Source organism: Montipora capricornis, chromosome 14 (genome assembly GCF_036669925.1).
Source record: "Montipora capricornis isolate CH-2021 chromosome 14, ASM3666992v2, whole genome shotgun sequence".
Classification (NCBI taxonomy): Eukaryota; Metazoa; Cnidaria; class Anthozoa; order Scleractinia; family Acroporidae; genus Montipora; species Montipora capricornis.
The window spans coordinates 49,054,185-49,074,184 of NC_090896.1; the positions used below are offsets into that span (position 1 = coordinate 49,054,185).

At 41.0% G+C, this 20,000-nt stretch overlaps 1 protein-coding gene across 1 annotated transcript in view; it reads right to left on the reverse strand.

Moving 5' to 3' along the window:
- Window positions 1-16,599: 16,599 nt before the first annotated feature.
- LOC138032074 (protein mono-ADP-ribosyltransferase PARP14-like) overlaps window positions 16,600-20,000 on the reverse strand; it is a 15,794-nt gene continuing 12,393 nt past the window's right edge. The window contains exons 5-7 of the mRNA XM_068879660.1: window positions 18,356-19,216; window positions 17,274-17,585; window positions 16,600-16,909 (exon numbers count right to left, since the gene is read on the reverse strand). Coding sequence (XP_068735761.1) covers window positions 16,635-16,909; window positions 17,274-17,585; window positions 18,356-19,216 — 1,448 coding nt within the window. The 3' untranslated portion in view covers window positions 16,600-16,634. The remainder of the gene's footprint in view (window positions 16,910-17,273; window positions 17,586-18,355; window positions 19,217-20,000) is intronic.

Below are 20,000 nucleotides of genomic sequence, written 5' to 3' on the forward strand. Positions count from 1 at the left end.
CGTCGATTTTAGGAGCCAGCGACATGGTGTTGGCTAGTAGCAGACTCACACCGAACACATTAGGATTAACTGACCACGTTCTTTTCACAGTGGTGAGAGGCGTTTTGTTGACGACTCGCCATGTGTACGGGTCGGTTAGAGAGGGCACGATTATTATTCACAGTAAGCACGGGCGTGGGACGGATGGATGCACATCTGGTGGTCGTAAAGGTGTTGAAGTGAATATTTAATGAGTCTTCACCGCCCGTATGGTAATTAGGTCTTTCTTGTAAATAATAACTTTCTGCTAAGTAAGTAATAACTTTATTTACACACGGTGAATTCATCAGGCATAACAACACTACAAGCTATATATCTATCTATCTAAAAGTATCAAGTTGGAAAGATGAACGAGAACAGGCTTTGCTCTTACCATGGCCTCTGAGTGACGAACACCTACTTCCGGCCAAAGCCACAACACAGAGTGTCATGGTGACACCCATGCTCAAAGTACTGGCACCAACTAGACATGGTCATCGTCAGACGTATGAGACTCGAGTTCGTGCTCATCGCTCACACACGCCACAGCGCCGCCTGCGCCACCGAATACTCTCTAGTGTGCTGTAAGCTAAGGCTTCACTTCAGAAAGCTCCATCGAACCAAACAGAAGGGGAAGCCCCGCATCGACACCACCACGATGCAATGCCCAGAGAAAGTCGAGGAGTTTGCAATATCTCTGGAAAACGCCTTATCTGCAGAACAGCCGCACGACTCTGCCTCTGAGAAGTGGGACCATCTCCGAGAGACAATTCAAAAAACAGCCTTTGCAACCTTTGGAAGGAAGACCCATAAGAGCTATGACTGGTTCGACGCGAAGTCCAGCGAGATGACTCCAGTCATCGAAGCAAAGAGAGCTTCCCTGGCTGAATACAAGCGTTCAAAACTGATCGGCCAGGAGCAAAGTGTAGCAGACAGCAAGACGATGTACCAACGAATACTGGCAACAGCTCAGTGATGACATCCAGAATGCAGCAGTAACGGGCAACAAAGGAACGTGCGAAGGAATAAAGAAAGCTCTTGGACCTACTCAGAGCAAACCAGTGCCCCTCAAATTAATCGTCCAGCGGGGAAGTGATCACTGACAAAGGCAAGCAGATGGAGACATGGGTAGAGCACTACTCAGAGTTATACTCCAGAGAAAACGTCTTTGTCACTTCTGCACTCGACGCCATTGAACCACTGCCTGTCATGAAAGAACTAGACGCTGGACCAGCACTCGAAGAACTCGAGAAGGCCATCGACAGCTTGGCCTGTGGAAAAGCACCTGCAACCGATGGCATTCCAACCGATGGCACCTGCAACTGATGGCATACCACATCTAGTCAAGCGCTGCAAGACCACTCTTCTGCAGCCACTACATGACCTTCTTTGTCAGTGCTGGATAGAGGGAGGTGTGCCACAAGACATGAGAGACGCCAAGATAGTCACCCTGTATAAGAACAAGGGCGAGAGGAGTGACTGTAACAACTACAGAGGCAGCTCCCATCTGAGCATTGTAGGCAAAGTGTACGCCCGGTTGTCCTAGCGCGCCTACAACATGTACGAGAGTGTGTCTACCCCGAGTTCCAGTGCGGCTTTCGAGCAGAGCATTCCAAAGTGGACATGAACTTCTCCCTTCGACAACTGCAGAAAACGTGCACAGAACAACAAAAGCCTCTGTACATGGCCTTCATTGACCTCACGAAAGCGTTTGACTTGGTCAGCAGGGAAGGGCTCTTCGGTACCCTGGTGAAAATTGGATGCCCCAAAAACTACACAGCAGGATCAGGTCCTTCCACGACAGCATGAATGCTGCAGTGCAATACGAGGGCAGCATATCGGAGCCTTTTGACATCATGAGCGTTGTGAGACAAGGCTGCATTCTGGCGCCTCGGGATCTTTTTCTCCCTGCCTCTGAAGCATACATTTGGGACTGCCACAGAAGGACTGTACCTGTACACGAGATCAGACGGGAGGCTGTTCAACGTTGCCAGACTGAGAGCAAAGACCAAACTACGTGCTCTTCACTAATGACGCTGCCGTCACCTCGCATACAGAACAAGAGCTTAAGGAACTCATGAATAGGTTCTCTCAAGTCTGCAATGACTTCGGGCTCACGATCAGCCTGAAAAAGACCAACGTGTTAGCCCAGGGTGTGGAAACGCCACCTGTCAATACCATTGACAACTACAAACTCAGCGTTGTACACAAGTTCACCTACCTTGGGTCCACAATCTGTGACAACCTATCCCTCGATGCTGAGATCAGCCAACGCATAGGGAAGGCCGCAACAACACTTGGTCGGCTCATCACACGTGTCTGGGAGAACCCCAAGCTCACAAGCACGACCAAGATGGCAGTATGCAATGCCTTCATCATCAGAACTCTGCTGTACAGTAGCGAGGCGTGGACAACCTACGCATGCGTTGCCTCCGCTGCATCCCCAACATCAAGTGGACCGACAAAGTGCCAAACGTTGAGGTCCTCGCACGCGCTGGCTTGCCCACAATGTTCACGCTGTTGAGACAACGCAGGCTTTGCTGGTTCGGCCATGTTCGCTGGATGGAAGACGGCTGGATTCCAAAGGACATCCTGTACGGCGAGCTAGCCTCTGGCACAAGACCTGTTGGCCGACCCAAGCTGCGCTATAAAGATGTCTGAAAGCGTGAAATGAGAGCTCTGGACATCACCTCTAACGACTGGGATTGCGAAGCAGCTGACCGCAGCAGATGGCCTAGTGTGCTGAAGAAACAGTTGAAGATGGGCGAAGAGAAGATCCAGAACCTGTCAGAGGACAAGAGAGCCAGACGGAAGGCGCGCACACCTGGAGACAACCCGGCAACCACTCATACCTGCATCCACTGTGGCAGAGTTTATCGCTCCCGGATTGGCCTGACCAGTCCGGCATCCAACTAGGGCACATCATCATCCATGGTCGACACTGACCGACGGAGGCCTACTACTACTCTTACTTATTGCTTCTCTCTGTTCGACACAAAGGGACACATCCTCCAAGTTAAGAAGAGACTCTTCGAATGTTATGCTTCTGAACTCCGCCATGTTTAGTACTATTGACGACTAATACATGAACTCTGGAAGTCCTAGAATCTGATACTGCAAATCCTGTCTCCAGAGCCCTTCGTTTTCTCTTGCGAAGGCCCCGTCGGCTAAGAGAAACGATGGGATCTGGGAACGAGAATGCTTACATTGGTGCCCAACAGTAAATAAAAACAATATTTATGAAAAATTTTGAAGGGCAAACTAAGAGAATCATGGTATTTTTGAAAGTGGCCTATTCGAAGGAATGTAGTGATGCTCTGGTCTGTGTCGGGAGAAAAATAATGTGATTGGTTGTGAGGATAGTGAGTGGTGATTGGTGCATTACGATCCGGTAGCCCTTAAATTTTTCATACCTCGAGAAAAATGTGAGTGTCACAGAAATCGTTAAAGGCACTTATAATTATATAATATACATGGAGAAATTTGTCCATTCTTATTGGCTCATTTTCTCTAGGTTGAATACACGCGCAGATGAATTGAGGAAACTTTTTTAGAAGCCTAAATTATGCCTAGAGAAAAGTTAGGGTCAGGTTAGCCTTAGTTTGGTTATTATACGCGGATGTCAATTGACTTATTATAGAAAAGTAAATAATTAAAAGAAGTGTGTTGGGTCATAGTAAATAAAGAGGAATGGTTATGAAACCCGACAAATTTCTTTGTTTTAGGTTTTTGTTCTCGTTTTTAGCCTTGACCGTGCACAAAACACAATAGTTGTTTACTCCATACTGCGGAACTAACCAATAGAAACGTGTTGGCTGCGTAATTCATGCATACTGTATGAGCGCAAAACAAAAGATTGTGCACGGTCGTGGACTTTCCAACCTAAATCTTGGCTACTTTTTTTGCTCTTCTGATGTTCGCCGAGCTTCCAAACCATTCCCCTCTATTAACTATGGTTGGGTTGAGTATGTTCGTCGTTGTAGTGTAGTGGTGTATGTATCGGGAGGGTCCGATGTCGAGTACCGGTAAGTGTATGGTACTGTTCTTTGTTTCCTTACTATATTGTAATGTTGAGACTGAATGCACAAGTGTATGAATAAAGAAACCGTTAAGATGATACGAAACATTTCGAAGACGTGTTGAGAGCGTAAGACAGAGCTTTTAGTTGAAATGAGGATCACCAATTTAACCTAGGTAAAAATGGATTCAACTTGAGCCCGGATTTGAACGACAACATATATACTAATAAACAATCACATGATTACTACAAATTGCACTCTCTCGTTTTGTTTGTCTTTGAAAAAAATTGCTCGTGGTTATTTCTTACAAATTGCACTCGAAGTCATGTGATACAAGTCAGAAAGCAAGCAACACAAAGCTTTTTTTGTTCATCTTGAATATATTATCGAGATTCGTCTACGTTCGCCGTATTGGACATCCTGAGGTTTTAACTGGTAAACGTACAAAACAATAAAATAATTCTCGGCAGTTACAGACGTGTTGGTAAATACCTCTCCAACGTTAACCACGTTTTTCAGTTCAATCTGACAAGAAAAGAAGAAGCCTTATCGTTCAATTCGGCCTTAGAAAAAGAGGCAAGTATGATATTTCTTCGATATTTATCATATCTCTTAGAAAGTTAATCGAGCTGCAGAGCAAAACATGAAGTCAAGCAGATCGTACTGTAAAGTGAGGCCTGTTAAATTTGCCAATCATAGCTCGCGCATCATCTAAGAGAAGTGATTAATTTTTAACACGTACAAAAATACTGTTAATTGAAAATAAAGCAAGGTGCAATGAACGAATGATGCGTGGAATGGGAAAGTTCCGTCCCACTGGGCACATGGAATTCTCAAAACTTCAAATCGGAGTTGAAGCTAACGGAAAGATGCAAGTATTCATATAAAGATTTCGTACCAGAGGGAAAGTCCTAATAGTCGAAGTTCGACTGCAGTTAATGTCTGAAAAGAGCACACATGTTTACATCACGAGGCAGAAATGTAGATTTTGTCACTGTTAGGAAAATGTTCGAGAATGTTCCGCAATTATGGTACAAAATAGTGAGGAATGGTGCAATAAATGTACCGGAAAGCATTCTTGATGATTCTTAAGGCGCTGTTACACTGTGCAATTTTTCATGCAACTTGTCTCGCAACGCTATTTCTACAAACGTTCTCACGTGCACATGCATTACGAAACAAGTTGTCTCAGCGTATTCCACTTAGCGACGCCTCGTGCAAGTTGTCTCGTTTCGATGATCTCATGAAGTAAAAGGAAACCGTTGCAACACAAGTTGCAGCACAGACGTTACACTGTGCAATGCTTGAAAAATTCCTTTCAACCGTTGCGGAAAGTAGAGCTCAAGTCTACTTTCCACAACGGTTTCTGCAACTGGTCTCGCAACCTTTTTTGAAGGGTATGTTACATCGGGCAATGATTCGAGAAATATATTATACCTGTGATAAATGTCATTTTTATGCTACGTCAATTTCTACTACAGATTTTAGTGACCATGATTATGTATACTTTTAATTGACATGCATCTTACATATACAACCGTAATTGCCATTTAGTTTTAGCTCTCTTACACCATAGGGATTTTTAGTTTAGGCGTATAATAGTATGTAATTTAAGGCAATCTTATTGCGTTCGACAGAACCTTCCTAATCTTCTGGGTTGCCTGTTATCGTGTAGGTTGCCTGTGCACGCAAGCGAAAGCTGACCCGTGTTTTTTCGTTCCATGGTTCATCTTTTCGGCGCCATTTTGAATGACGTCACAATTTCGTTGCGCATAACATTCTGCCTCGTGCTTCGTTGTTTGTCGGACGTGTTGGAAGGTTCAAGCTTTATCATTCTGCCTCGTGCTTCGCTGTTTGTCGGACGTGTTGGAAGGTTCAAGCTTTATTTTTATACCCTTCGTCGGTTGCATTTATAAATTACAAGTAAAAGTAATGAATTTTCTTGCTCCAACGGCTTATTACCTTTGTGGTATAAAGGATTAATTAATACGCCTCGATACGCTGGATTTTTCTGTTTAACCAGAGAAAGACGACGTGTTTTGAGTTTTCATGGTAGATGTACTTTAGCGATTTTCGAAAAACACCCAGGGACCTAACAAGCCTATAATATGATGAATATTGCTAACACAAATTATTTTTAAAATACAAGCTAAAATATTTCTTATTTTTACACCTTGAATTTTGATTACAGCGATGTGAAATGGCGAGGGAAAAGTTTGCTTTTCTAAGGCCCGCGCCGGCGAGAGGGCATTGTGCAATGTCACGGCATACACGAAAAAAAAAAACATATCTTCGGTTCTACCGTGCTTAATTCGCTGATTCAAACGGTAAAGTGCTCTCCGTTAAAAAAACAAGATCTTCATTCAAAGTTTGCAAGATGCGCCGATAATATTTATTTGATTTTTCTGGAAGGAATAGTTTTTATTTTTATAAAGCACGCGCCGGCGAGTCTGTGTCCGTAGCGTCACGCAAATTGTTTACGATTAAAGTAGTTCAGCTTTATTATGAGACAAATTAACTCCCGAGTTAGGATTTCGAGTTGGATTTTCGAGTTAGGATTTCGAGTTTTGGTATGTTAACCGTACGCGTGGGAACAGCCATATTTCATTGGCTATATTTTGATTACATTTGTTGAGTTCCAGTGGCCACAAATTGTTCAGTCTGTACTCAGCGAAGGTCGAAATTGAATCGATGGAAGAGTACTCTGAAGCCAAGACCTATAAGAGTAAGCCAGAACTAAGGAAGAGCAATGTAAATGCTGTCTTATTTTTATTCATCAGCGGAAATAATAATTCTTGCCAGTCGCACGGAGTTTTTCCGGGAGTTTGTTAACATAAACCACGGATAAACGGGCCGGAAACGCGAGAGCAAAGGTTACAGATGTTAGCTGATATTTGTGCTTCCAGCTCAGAATACCCGGAGTACTAGATGTAACACAAGTATTCTTTTTAGAAATCAGCCTTCATGCTGAAACATTACCAGTAAAAGTGAAAATGTGACGTTTAATAACATGAATTTGCTAGTTTACCGAAGCTGGAGCCGTCACGCAACGTGACGCAACGAGTAAGACTGAATTTATGCTAATCGGCTCGAGGCAAAAGCTTAACACCCTAACTGCCTCTCCCGTATTGAGCATCAATGGTACTCCCGTAAACCAGGTATCAACGTCAAAATCTCTAGGTGTACTCATTGATGCAAACCTTACATGGGGCAGTCATATCGAAAGGTTGGCTAAAAAAGTTGCCTCTGGTATTGCAGCTATCAAAAGAGTTAGACAATTTGTTCCCCCACACTCCATCTTATCTACAAAGCCTTGATTCAGCCGCATTTTGACTATTGCAATGTTGTTTGGGGAAGCTGTGGCGTAAAACTAGCAGACAAACTTCAAAAACTCCAAAATCGCGCAGCGCGAGCTCTAACTTTCTCAAGCTATGATGCAGATGCATCGCACCTATTCCAAAATTTAAACTGGAAAAATCTTAGTACTCAGCGTGATATCCAAAAAGCCTTAATGGTTTTTAAATCTCTTAATGGCCTTGCTCCTAAATACCTACATGTAAGTTCGAAATTTATTTCTCGGTCTCACACTACTCCATACATTTTTCGAGATTCTGTAAACAAGTTAACTATTCCACAGCCACGCACAAATTATCTCCGTAATAGTTTTCGCTACAGTGGTGATGTTCTGTGGAATAGTCTTCCTGAAACATTAAGGCAAGCAGAATCTCTATGTGATTTTAAGTCTCTTTTACATAGTTATTATTGCCAACGAGTCAGGCCTTCTCAAGCCAGAAGGACCGGCGAGGCGGCAGCTTATAGAGTCGTGAGAAGATTATTAGGCGGACGAAATCTCAGAACCGCTTCAAATTTGAGTGTAATGTAGACCAAAGCGATGAAATGTTGACCGTAGCGATAACCAATGAGAGTGTCGCACGAGTACGCCGCGTGATGTTTGCAGCCGCCAGGCGCCAGATCACGCAAGCTTGGCTCGTTGGCACTTTAGCGACAGCTATAACTAGTAATAGCAAGTAAGACACGGCATATGGAAAACAGGTTTTTGCTTTGCATATACTTAATTAAATAACTTTAATATTGTAATTTAATTTAATTTAATTTAGTTGAATCAATGTAACTAAGGTTTTTTATTTTTCATGCCTGATGAATTTTTTAAAACCGTGTATAAATAAAGATTGATTGATTGATTGATTGTCATCAAAGGTCATATCGAATTGCATTCAATAAAGCAAGGAAATCAAAATCCACAGAACAATAGTGGACTTTGTCAGTATGTTATATGTCTGTAAAACTTCCGCCGTTCACAGTAATGATTTCAGCAACAGACAACTATTATCACAGGCGGAGAACGCACTCCTAATCTTTGATTACTACTAGTTTTATTTGTAAACACACGACCCCATAAGCTTATAGCTTTAAACATTATCGTGTTTAAATAAGGGTATATCTATCTATCTATCTATCTATCTATCTGTCACGGCTCTTATTTTAGATGACGGCTCTTGCCAGCTAAAATTGCCTTAATTGTAAATGAAGATTTTGCAAAAGAAGAGTAAATGATAAATGTAGAAAATTTATACTGTTGTTGCTTTATATTGCGGCTTGACAAAGTTAGAATGGCAATAATCTGAATAATGGCAATTACTTTATTACTGTTAGTTAAGCAATCCATGCCCAGTCTTGTTTCCCCACGGTTTTCTGACACAATAATTGACCCAGATTTACAGTTAAATAAAAATGTTAATTAAAGTACAATCACTGTTGGGTTTGCATATGATTATTATCACTGCTGAAAGTTAATCGCTTTCCGCATTTCCTTTACACTCAGTGCAAACAAAGATTGCTCTATTTAAAACATAAAATTACAGATAGAGTGATAAATTGTGCCGCTATCCTATTTTTTACCTAGTTTAAGAACGATATCATTGATGAAAATGTTTGCTATTTCCCCGTCACATTTTTACCTCCAAACGCAAATATATAGAATTGTTCAGTGATTGTTGCATGAAGAATGTTTGTCAATTGCTTGCCGGGCATTCATTCTACAGTATATTTATCTAGCTGGTGCATAACAAAATTCAACTTTGCAATACAGAGGTTTGTAGAACTAAACCAATCACTGGAAGTCTCTTTCGTTTACAAGCACTTCAGGATTTCATAATAAACCTGACAGTCTATAACATGACAAAGCAGCACTTTACTTCAGCTTTGGGGGAAAAGTTTCAACAACAAATAGTCAACAAGTTCTTAACCCCCCTCGCCAATCTTAATAAACTTTACCAAAGACAATTCCCTAACCTCGGTTACTGCAAAACGTCCTCTTGATAACTTTATAACTTGCAGAAATCGATCACTTCCGCTTTTTTAGAAACTTATCGAGCAAACGAAGTGCACTATGGGAAGGTCCCTATGCAGCTAGCATATCGGCAGACAAATTGCAAAAGACAAAATCTCGTACCCAGAGTCCTCGGGCATCTTGGCCAGCGGGTGAGCGCCGGGAGAGAGACTCTGGGATAATCGACTTGAACCAAGGGAACTATATAGGAAGTCGGTAAGTAATTTGGAAGCCCCAGAATTCGGAGGGAGATTCAAAATCTAAAACTAGTTTCAGTGCTGTTTGATTTTTTCTTCCTCAGAAATATATAAATCACAAAAATAATAAAACGACGAGGTTTGAATTATGTCTTATGCCGTACGGGAATTTTCCCACGATGCTAAAAAGTGATCACTGTTGATCACATTGTGTCGTTTCTACAAAAATTTGTCGATCGTGTTGCTTGCACGATAGCATTCTGAACGATGAAATGTACGCTGAAACACAAAAAATACACTTACCGAAAGCGTCAGAGGTTTCATCTTCACTTGCTCATACAGCAAGCCAATGATCATTCAATCTCGTACCCAGAGTCCTCGGGCTTCTTGGTCAGCGGGTGAGCGCCCGGAGAGACTCTGGGATAATCGAATCCATTTTCCCAGAAAACGTGGGTTCCGGTCTGATTACGTATGCTTGAGTTTAAAGGGAAACAGAAAAGAGAAAACCGTAAACAGTAGAAATGGCGGGTTGAAAGTGTTCGAGAAACAAGAATTTTAGCCTTACACACAAAGAAACTGGAGAAATGTTCATTGGCTTGCTGTAAGAGCAAATGAAGATGAAACCTCTGACGCTTTCGGTAAGTGTATGTTTAGTGTTTCATTGTACATTCCATCGTTCAGAATACCATCGTGCAAGCAACACGACCGCCAAATTTTTTGTGGAAACGACACAAATGCCCTCTTCTACTACAATTTGATGTTTCCGTAATTCTGAATGGCTTCGACAAGACCTTATTCCACGGATTTCTCCTCAAAGAGACTGATGTATTGTTTTCCCACGATACTTTTGCAACAACAACAGTAATCGCGCGTGGGAAAATTCCCGTGCGGTATAAGACATAATTCAAACCTCGTCGTTTTATTATTTTTGTGATTTATATATTTCTGAGGTAGAAAAAATCAAACAGCACTGAAATTTGTTTTAGATTTTGAATCTCCCTCCAAATTCTGGGGCTTCCGAATTACTTTCCGACTTCCTGTAGGACTGCCATTGTAACGCAAGTGGCCAATCAAAAATATAGTTCGAGTCGATTATCCCAGAGTCTCTCCGGGCGCTCACCCGCTGACCAAGAAGCCCGAAGACTCTGGGTACGAGATTGATGATCATTTCTCCAGTTTCTTTGTGTGTAAGGCTAAAATTCTTGTTTCTCGAACACTTTCAACCCGCCATTTCTAATGTTTCAATACGGTTCTCTCTTTTTTGTTTCCGGTTAAACTCAAGCATACGTAATAAGACCGGAACCCACGTTTTCTGGGAAAATGGAGTCGATTATCCCAGAGTCTCTGCGGGCGCTCATCCGCTGGCCAAAAAGCCCGAGGACTCTGGGTACGAGATTGCAAAAGACATGGATGATTGACGACGTTTTCGCCTACACTTCAAGCTTGTAAGACACAAGGGAAGGAAAAAAAGTATCACTTCGTTTCTCAAGAAAATCACCAATTTCTACTCTCAACCCAATCTTGAGCGTCGACGAGTGCAACGTTACAAATTCAGATAAAGCGGGCTCGAATCATTCAAACGAAAACGACAATTGCCACAATCGACTTACTGCTTTTTTTGGGTCCATTGTCAAGCAAATGCCTTGCGTGTAGTAGAACCCGAAATATTTGAAAAACAGGCTTCTTAAACGAGCGCATTTCTGTACTTGTTCATACTCTCTGAATCTTTCAATTGACTCTTGTTACGATTTCCCCTCATATTCGCAAGGATTAGCAGCTTCACTGATTCGATTCCTTTTGGGAGGACTTGGATGTATTTTTTAAACCGTGCTTGAATGGGTTACCGTTCTTTGTGAGAACCTTTTCTTGCATGAAATGTTACGCACGACATCCGCCGTGCATTCCGTTGGATCCAATAGCGGGTGGTACCGGCGATCTTAATGAAATGTTTCAAAGACGTAACTTCAGTCAAATGGTAAATCAGAGAGAATTTCTTTCTACAGCCTTATTTCGAAGTTTGTTTGCTATTCAAACTAAAGACTAAAAACATTAAACATTTGCTTTATTCCGGACATTTAATTGTCACGGTCAACGCACAGTGACTAGCACAACAACCGTATTTATACCTACACCCAACTATCGTTTCCTGTTCACTTGAAACTCCACTTTTGCAAAAGCTTACAGTACGTGTCCCCTTTGAAGACTCTTCTGCGTGCTATCTAGGGCTTTCGACGGAAGACCTACTTTGCTCTTTTCTTTTCAATAATATGCAAATAAGTGGCAGATCATTTGTAAATTCGAGTGGAATTTGGAATAAATAAGCATGAGTGATTTTTTTTCAAACCGGCTAGTGCAATTTGTGCTTGTTTATTCCAAACTGCATGAAGGAAAATCATGCGATTTCTTATTAGTAAGATACATGCAAAAAATTTCACCTTTATTGCACTATTTGAGGGTACTCAGTAGGGGTCTTTAATCCCGCCATCCCGACCAAAATTTTCCCTTCATCTCAAAACCCCGAACGTCTTTATCGGCCAATCCTGGTCATGACGTCACAGCATGATGTCGTCATTTACAGTTGATTTGGAATACACCTTGTTAGTTATTTTCCACCAACCTTCATGATCCATTTTTCCTTAAAGGGGCTAGGTCACGTAATTTTAGGCAATTTCAGCACTAATCGAATGGTCATAGAATTAACTAAAATATTAAAATAACTGTTCAAAACTATAGAAGATCGCTAACAAAACGCAGGGAAGCCAAGAAGGGACATGGATGGACAAAACTGGAGAGGATTGAATTTGGGTAAATTTGAAAAACGTCGGCCCACCTTTTTTCAAATTTATATCAGTCTATATCAAAATGTCATTTACAAAGCTGGAAAAGCATTCTCAGTTGTTATGTGGCCGTGATTTTGCAAATGAAAGATTCTTTCTCTGCCAATTTGACGTTTAGAGCTCATAATTAACAAAATTAAACAAAATTACCCAAAAATAGCGTGACCTAGCCCCTTTAATTGTTACATTCGTATGCAATCACAGTGTTGAAACCGAAATGATGCGTGATTGTCACTTATTATATATTATATAATAGGAATTGAATCTGTTCATATTTTCCACTTTGTCCTCGGTTGTAAGTTTAGCAGTGTACTGGAGTGACAGGCCTACACGACTCCCCAGCACGAGTTTTAGCCTTTCAGTTTCAAATAAACTTGGCTCTCACGACTATATTTGATTAAGTGCCCTCTTTTTGTATTGAGAGGTGGGTTCTTTAGATTTCTGTGAGCATTAATTGTCGCTCTATAAATTGCTAGTTTTGCATGAGGATTTCTTTCGAGTTCGTAACCGCTGGATGGTATTGTGTAACGAACTGGGCAAGATTCGTTTGCTCTCCTGTGGTTTTTGAAGGAGTGCCAGTTTCCTGTTTTTAAATTGCGCTTCTGAGAGGGTCCTTTGAACAATATTCTTGGGGTGACCTCTTTCACGTAGGCGTAATTTAAAATTTTGGATGAGCTCTTCAAATATTTTTTTTAGAAGAGTTTGTTCTGAAAAGTCTCAGAGCTTCGCCTTTGACGAAGCCTTTTGGACTCCTGGTGGGTGGCACGAGAAATGCCATCCTCGGAGACCCAGGGGCAGTCAGTCGAGACGAGACACGAGAATCGGGACTGGCGTATAATGAAAACTTTACGCCAGTCCCGATTCTCGTCTCGACTGACTGCCCCTGGATCTCCGAGGATGGAGAAATGCCTGTGTTGAAATGTTTCAGTAGGTTTGAAGTGAGTGCGCATATCAAGGACTGAATTACTCTTGAACCTTTCGCCTTTGTACATCAAGAAACGGGATCACATTATTTTGTTCAAATTCTGTAGTAAGAAGAAAATAATGTGATCCCGTTTCTTGATGTACTTACCAAACGTCATAATCATACCTTTTTAAACATCAATTTCTCGAAAGAAAACTTTCACTGGCCTTTACACTAAATGGGACTCGTTCGCTTCTTTTCGTTGTTTCCGCATTTGCTCGTCGCCTCGTTTGTTACAATCGTCTTTGGATGAACTTAAGAAATTGCTGTCACAAAACGGTTATCCCAGAGGTGTTGTTAATGAATCAAACGGTTGCCAGTAATAGATCCCTGTTTATACGCAAAGGGATCGCCGGGGAGCAAACATTCCAAATCGCTGGAAGAAAATGTATGGCGGATTTTTATTTCTATTTTAATGCCCTAAATAACGATCGGTAAAATCCCCATACAAACCCTTACAAAATTTCTGTTTCGCAACAACGATTCTCCGTGAGTTTGGGGTACCTTTGCCGTAAGCCTTGAATCTTTGATTATTGAAAATATTTAGCCACGCTACACCTTATTTTTGGAGTGTCGTTTCCTTTCTTCGTGTCTCTTTCTCTGTGCGCTGTGTTTTTACGACATCTTGTACTCGTCACGTACTCCAGATTACTTCGGGATAAGATTCGTGAAATCTTTGGGCCTCAGTAAACGTACTGACCCGCTACAGTCTTTCTCTGCACGAGCGTGTTACATTTTTAGGGAAAAACAAAATTCGAGGATAACATCAGCAACTGAAGTTTTCATTTTTTCTTTTATTAACTCAGACGAAGATCTGATCACTTTTATTCCTCAATAACTGGTACAATTTAGTTATGCTCAAAGAGTTTGAACAGTCTCAAAGTGATTACATTTACGTGTATGAGATGGCATGAAGTCTATTCCCTCCCCAAGAGGGAAACTAGTCAATCGCTATTGCGTACTCTTCCGTGATGTTGAAAAAACGAAATTGCATCAATACGCATTAGGCGCCACTTCAATAGACCCTTTGCACATATGGCGCCTAAATTTGAATAACAGTACTTTGTACATCCTTAGCCTCGTACTTATGTTTCTAGAGATAGGACTTTCACATGAATGTGAGGCTTAGGATGTACATTGCCATTTATGCAAAGGGTCTATTCTCCGAATCAGTTCTCCCTTTGACATAACAATTTGAGGTACTTCCTTACACCAAGGAAACATGGAAAGCACCGTTGAGTTGCATCTTTCAACTCTCAACGCTTTTCCTTTATGTCTTCTCCAACGGCATAGCTCCCCACTTTCCTACGTAAATTTCACACATGCAACGCACAATTCCTCAATTCGCTCTGACGAAGGGCTAACTGTCAAAAGGTCAGCCATTTTTGTCTTTTCGAGGTGACCATTCGACCTTGATCAACTTGGATGAAAGGAACCAAACGTTGGTTTTTTGTTTATTCTCTACCGACGCAGCACTACAGTTTCTTCGGAAACTAACTCCTTCATTTATTTCTAGAATAATCATAAAAATTACAGTTTCCTGGATTATGATTGGTTTTTAAAAACTACCATTTTCCACTAATTCACTTTGCCAAGTTGTTATCGGACAGTTTGTTATTGGATAGTTTGTTATCGGACGGTTCAATAAGTCAATCACACTCAAAGGTGTACTTTAACAACCAATCACAACCTTGCTTTCAATCACCATGGAAACAGTACTAAATTGTGGCTTGCTTTCTTTCAGAATGACATTAAACAATTTACGCCTCCTTTGTCAGTCTTTTCATGCAAATTTTCCCTTTCTTTCATAATTTGGCTCTTCTTCTTCTTTTCTCGGAATTTGTAATTTTTTATGATTATTGTTAAGATCACTGCGTGTCGTCCAATTCGGTCTGTAATCACACTCGTGATAAACAAATCAGTCGGACTCCCGCTGCGTGGTCGTCCGATTTTGTTATTACTCGATTCGGTATTACTCGAATGATTACAAACCAAATTGGACTCACTCCTATTACCATTACTAATCATTCTACTCCGTTGTGCAATTTTTGGCGAAGTTATTGATTCGAACGTCATTAAAATAAATGTGAAAAATAAGACAGCTGTGTTTCGTAACACTGCGGTGCCATTGCCGCCTTAGTTGTTATAGCTCCATAAATTAAAAAACTCAATAAATCCTTAAAGTTGTAGGAAACTAAGTTCAGTATCCAATGAATGGTAACTATTAAAAAATATCAATAAAAATAAAAATCATTATTATGAATAAGAGCTGCCAAATTACGAAGACCAACTGCCCTCTGAAAAACGCACCTTTTTGCGGGCCAAACGGGAAATGCACGGACTGAAAATGCATTTTCCTCCCTGACACTGATTGGCTTACGAGATGTCAAACAATTTCGTTCGGCCAATGAGATCCTGAGGATACCATTTCAATGCCAGAGTTGGCACGAGTTTTCGTGGATGAATTTTTTTTCTCAATTTTTGCTCTTGTTTACCTGATCGTATTGAAGCAACAACTTTCCATATCACAGTTTCATGTTACATCTCTGTTAAACTTTTTTTTTCTTATTAAATGAATTTGTACGATTTGGCCTTGTGTATTGATAATAATGATAACCACTTTTGTCGGGCATATAGTTTATTGGTGTCCCTCGTTCGCTCCACTCGGGCGCAAATGACACTACTCGGGCTACAAAACTCACAAATAAATTATATGCCCTCCAAAAGGCATATGATTGTCCTATTAACGACACCTCTCATAGCCTAAACTGTACACAAAAGAGCTTCATGCCGTCAGCCGCAAGCGTACCCCCACCTCTCACATAATCATTCGCAATATGCAATTCTTTGACTAAGCAAGGTTACACATATTGCGATGTTTTGGTATAATTTACGCCGTAGTGCGGATGTGCCGGAGACAAGCAGATACACAAATTTAATGTGTCAGAGTACAGCACCGTTTTAACGGATGAATATCTGGAAAATCAAACTTAAAAAGAAATTATACTGTGCTATGAAAGTCGTCTGTTGTTGAGGCCACTGTGAAACACAAACGTTTTAATGTACACTGATATAGAAACTTGGATTCGATTAATTGGAAAATTCGATTAATTTTAAATGAAAGAAGCATTTGTTGGCAAATGTTATCAAACTACTTCTACTTGTGATACAATCCAAAAACCAATAGTACTGCCCGTTAAACTAATCTATTTCATGCAAAATCGGCCAAATATTAAAGCAAACTATCTGCTAGAATGTAATAAGGTACTCAGGATAATACTGGGTGTCATGAAATACAACAAAGATAGAGGGGTTGCTTGTATCGTTGACAACTGAATCATTCAGAATCTCAGGCCTGGAGGGGTCTTTTGGTGGAGGGTTTTTCATGGCGGAGTTGCCTACACAATACTGCCCCACCAGGACCCGGGCGAGGTACATGAAGCGAGACCCAGCTCCACCCGTTGCGTACTGAACAGAGTAAGAGGCATCTCTGGCAAAGTACACTCCTTGTCCATAATTAACTCCTGAAACGAAAAATAACTTTTTTTGGCGACAAACGTTTTCACTTTGTGAGTCAGGCTGCTCGACGTATTTCACACCGGGCAACTTTTTTGGCAACATCTCGATGATCATGGCATGAGGTTAAATGAGGATTTTCGTAGGATGATACCGCAATACGTTGCGACGCAAATTGAGGGGAAGATGTTAGCAATGCGCAACGTTTAAATTCGTTGCAACTTTGTGGACACTGGTATCATGCAAACCCGTTTACTAGGTTATCCTACACAAAGAAATTGCGAGGTGAGGTACACGAAAAGATTGCGTAGTGTATTAAAGGCTTCAATTCAACCCGACACACATGCCCATGATGTTGTCAATGGAACCTACCATTTTGTCCACAAAACCTTCTGTTGAAACCTTGTGTGTTTATAGCTTTAACATTTTCACCCTTTGTACCATGGAACAGCTGTCGTTCATTATTTCCACCATTGTCTTTATCAATTTTTTGTTTTCTCACCACGTAAGACTGATAGAGATGCGGGTTTTGAATTCGCTCGATTGTCTGAATATTGACTTCTAGAGTAGTTAAAGAAACTTTGGACGCCACACATCTGTACTCAGAGGAGCCTGGGAGTACTGGTACTAAGAGCACAGTCTTACCACTAGGCATTGGATCCCAATGCTCGGGAAGCGGAATACCTAAAACACAGAGCAAGAACGCTTACAGTGACGGCATTAGCATACATCCCTTCCAAATTACATGGAAATGATCCCACTGTATTGTAAAACTGTCTCGATTCATGTTAAGTACTAATATTTAAGGAAAAACGTTTGCAGCAAAACGAATCACGAAGATTAATCGGATATGTTTTAACGAAATTAATTTTAAAATGGAAAAAAAAGTTTAAACTAACATTGAAGAAAGATTATTTCTCTGGTTTGAAGAATAAAGAATTTAACTTACAAAGTCCGCTTATATCGTTATCTTATTCTACTTAACCTTGATCTGATCCTTTCACCTTTCTCTAAATTGTTACATTAATTCTCTCTGTTGCGCCATCCTTGACCAGTTTTTGCCTTTAAATTGATGTCAAACTTGCCTTCTCCCCGAAAGGACAACTGAAATATCGTAATCCTCCGTAACACCGATCAGATGCTCTTCCCACTGAGCTACAAGAACTCACTGCAAAGTTAGGCCGTTTATCTGGGTCCTGAATGGACAACGTGTACCACTGGTCCGAGAAGATCTACTAAGTCATGCGCCTCAATTTATACGACCGGTGTTACGGAGGCTGTAGCTTGGAATCCTTCCTAGGACTCTAATATTTCAGCTGTCCTTTAGCCCGTTGCCAAGCAACTTGTATCCTATCCTTCTCACGGACGCATTACACCTTTCCATCGTATCATGAATATTTTCTTTTATTAACACAATGTTAACACTGAGCTATCAAACTTATTTGTTAACTAACCTTCGTCAGATCCTTTCACTTTTCTGTGAATTGTTATCGTCTCCCCGTTTTGCCGTCCTTGACCAGTTTTTGCTTTCAAATTGATGTCAAACTCATCTGCTCTCAAAGATAATCTAACAAACGCTTCACTTTTGACGTGTGCCATCTCTAACTTCGCGTTGGTTTGCAAATCAAACACCATTTTGGCCCCTTGTATTTCATAACTCCATTCAATGTTCTTTGAAACCAGTAGCGCTTGTTGCTCTTCCTTGATTTCCTTATTTCTTTCGTTAATTTCGTGCCAGATATCCCCAACCATACGTGTCACTTCAATTGGTTCACCACAGACCACGATGCGGTCAATGTCAGCGTCGATGTCAAGTCTTACGTCACGGTCATTGGCTTTCTTTCTCAAGGAGTCAATCTGCTTGCGAGAAAGTTGGTTAACAGCCTCATTCTCGACTTTCTGAGTAATGCAAGCTTCAGAGAAACCACTCTTCAAAGAATCTACCGCTTTTTGCACGCTTGTCGCGTCCTTGCCTGCAACGCTGATTTTTAAAGATGGGTAGTTCGTTGTGTGATTTGAGGAGGAATCACTTTCAAATTTGTGATCAGCTTTTCTGGCTGTGTGCCTCTGATGAGACTGCAAAAATTCCTGCATCATTGAAGCTTTAAATACGACAATGCGCACTTTTCTAACGCTTTGACAACTTAGACTGAATTTGTAAAGAGCCTGAAAGGTGACTTGGGCCGAGTCCGCCGCAGACAGACCATAACTGCCAGTGCCAACACAGGGAATTGAAAGAGAGCGAAGTCTGTGTTTATCCGCCAAGCGAAGACCAGCTTCTAAACATGTCTGAAGATGTTGTTTATCCTTCGATCCTGTAATTAATGATAAACAACAGCAACATCATTATTTGCCAAACGTCATGTGGATCATGTTACTATGCAAGTCAGTAGAGCGGTATGACTAATTGCTAAATTAAGATATTTTGTGCCAACACATATTCTTTTAACTTTCCATTGATCTCTGATAGCACCCTATCTGACTTATAGCTTGGAAGCTTGGGGTGGGTTGAGTAAATATTCTCCTGATAAACTCCTCAGCTTTCAAAAGCGAGCCCTCCGCTCTATCTAGTATTCTTCTAATATCAATCTCTCTACTAATATTGATGCCAATATCCTACCACTAACATTTGCTTATTACTGGTAATGATAAAGATTTTGTACAGGACATTTTCTATTTACACATTACAAATGCGCTTTACAAGTAATCAAACTATGGGTGAGATCGGATATCAGCATATTCCGGCGCTGCGGCAGCCACTATCCGTCCATTAACGATCTTACCCAACCCATGAATCAATGAAACGAGGCCTGACCAAAACACCATGAACTGCATGCTCTACTCTTCGTTCACAGTGTGTGGGTTCTTGGATGAAAAAGAGTTTGGTCCTAAACTGTACTAACGTTGATACTTTTTTAGGGTTAGAATATAATTTTCAAAATGCCCGCTCACCGCCATGTTTATTTACGCAGTGTTTACTGGGAAAATCTCTTATGTCACTGCATGGTAAAACCATATCATCAACATGGCATCCTCAGAGGAATATTCTATAACTTCGTACAGTTTTCCTAATAACGGTAAATATCTTTAACTTCCCTT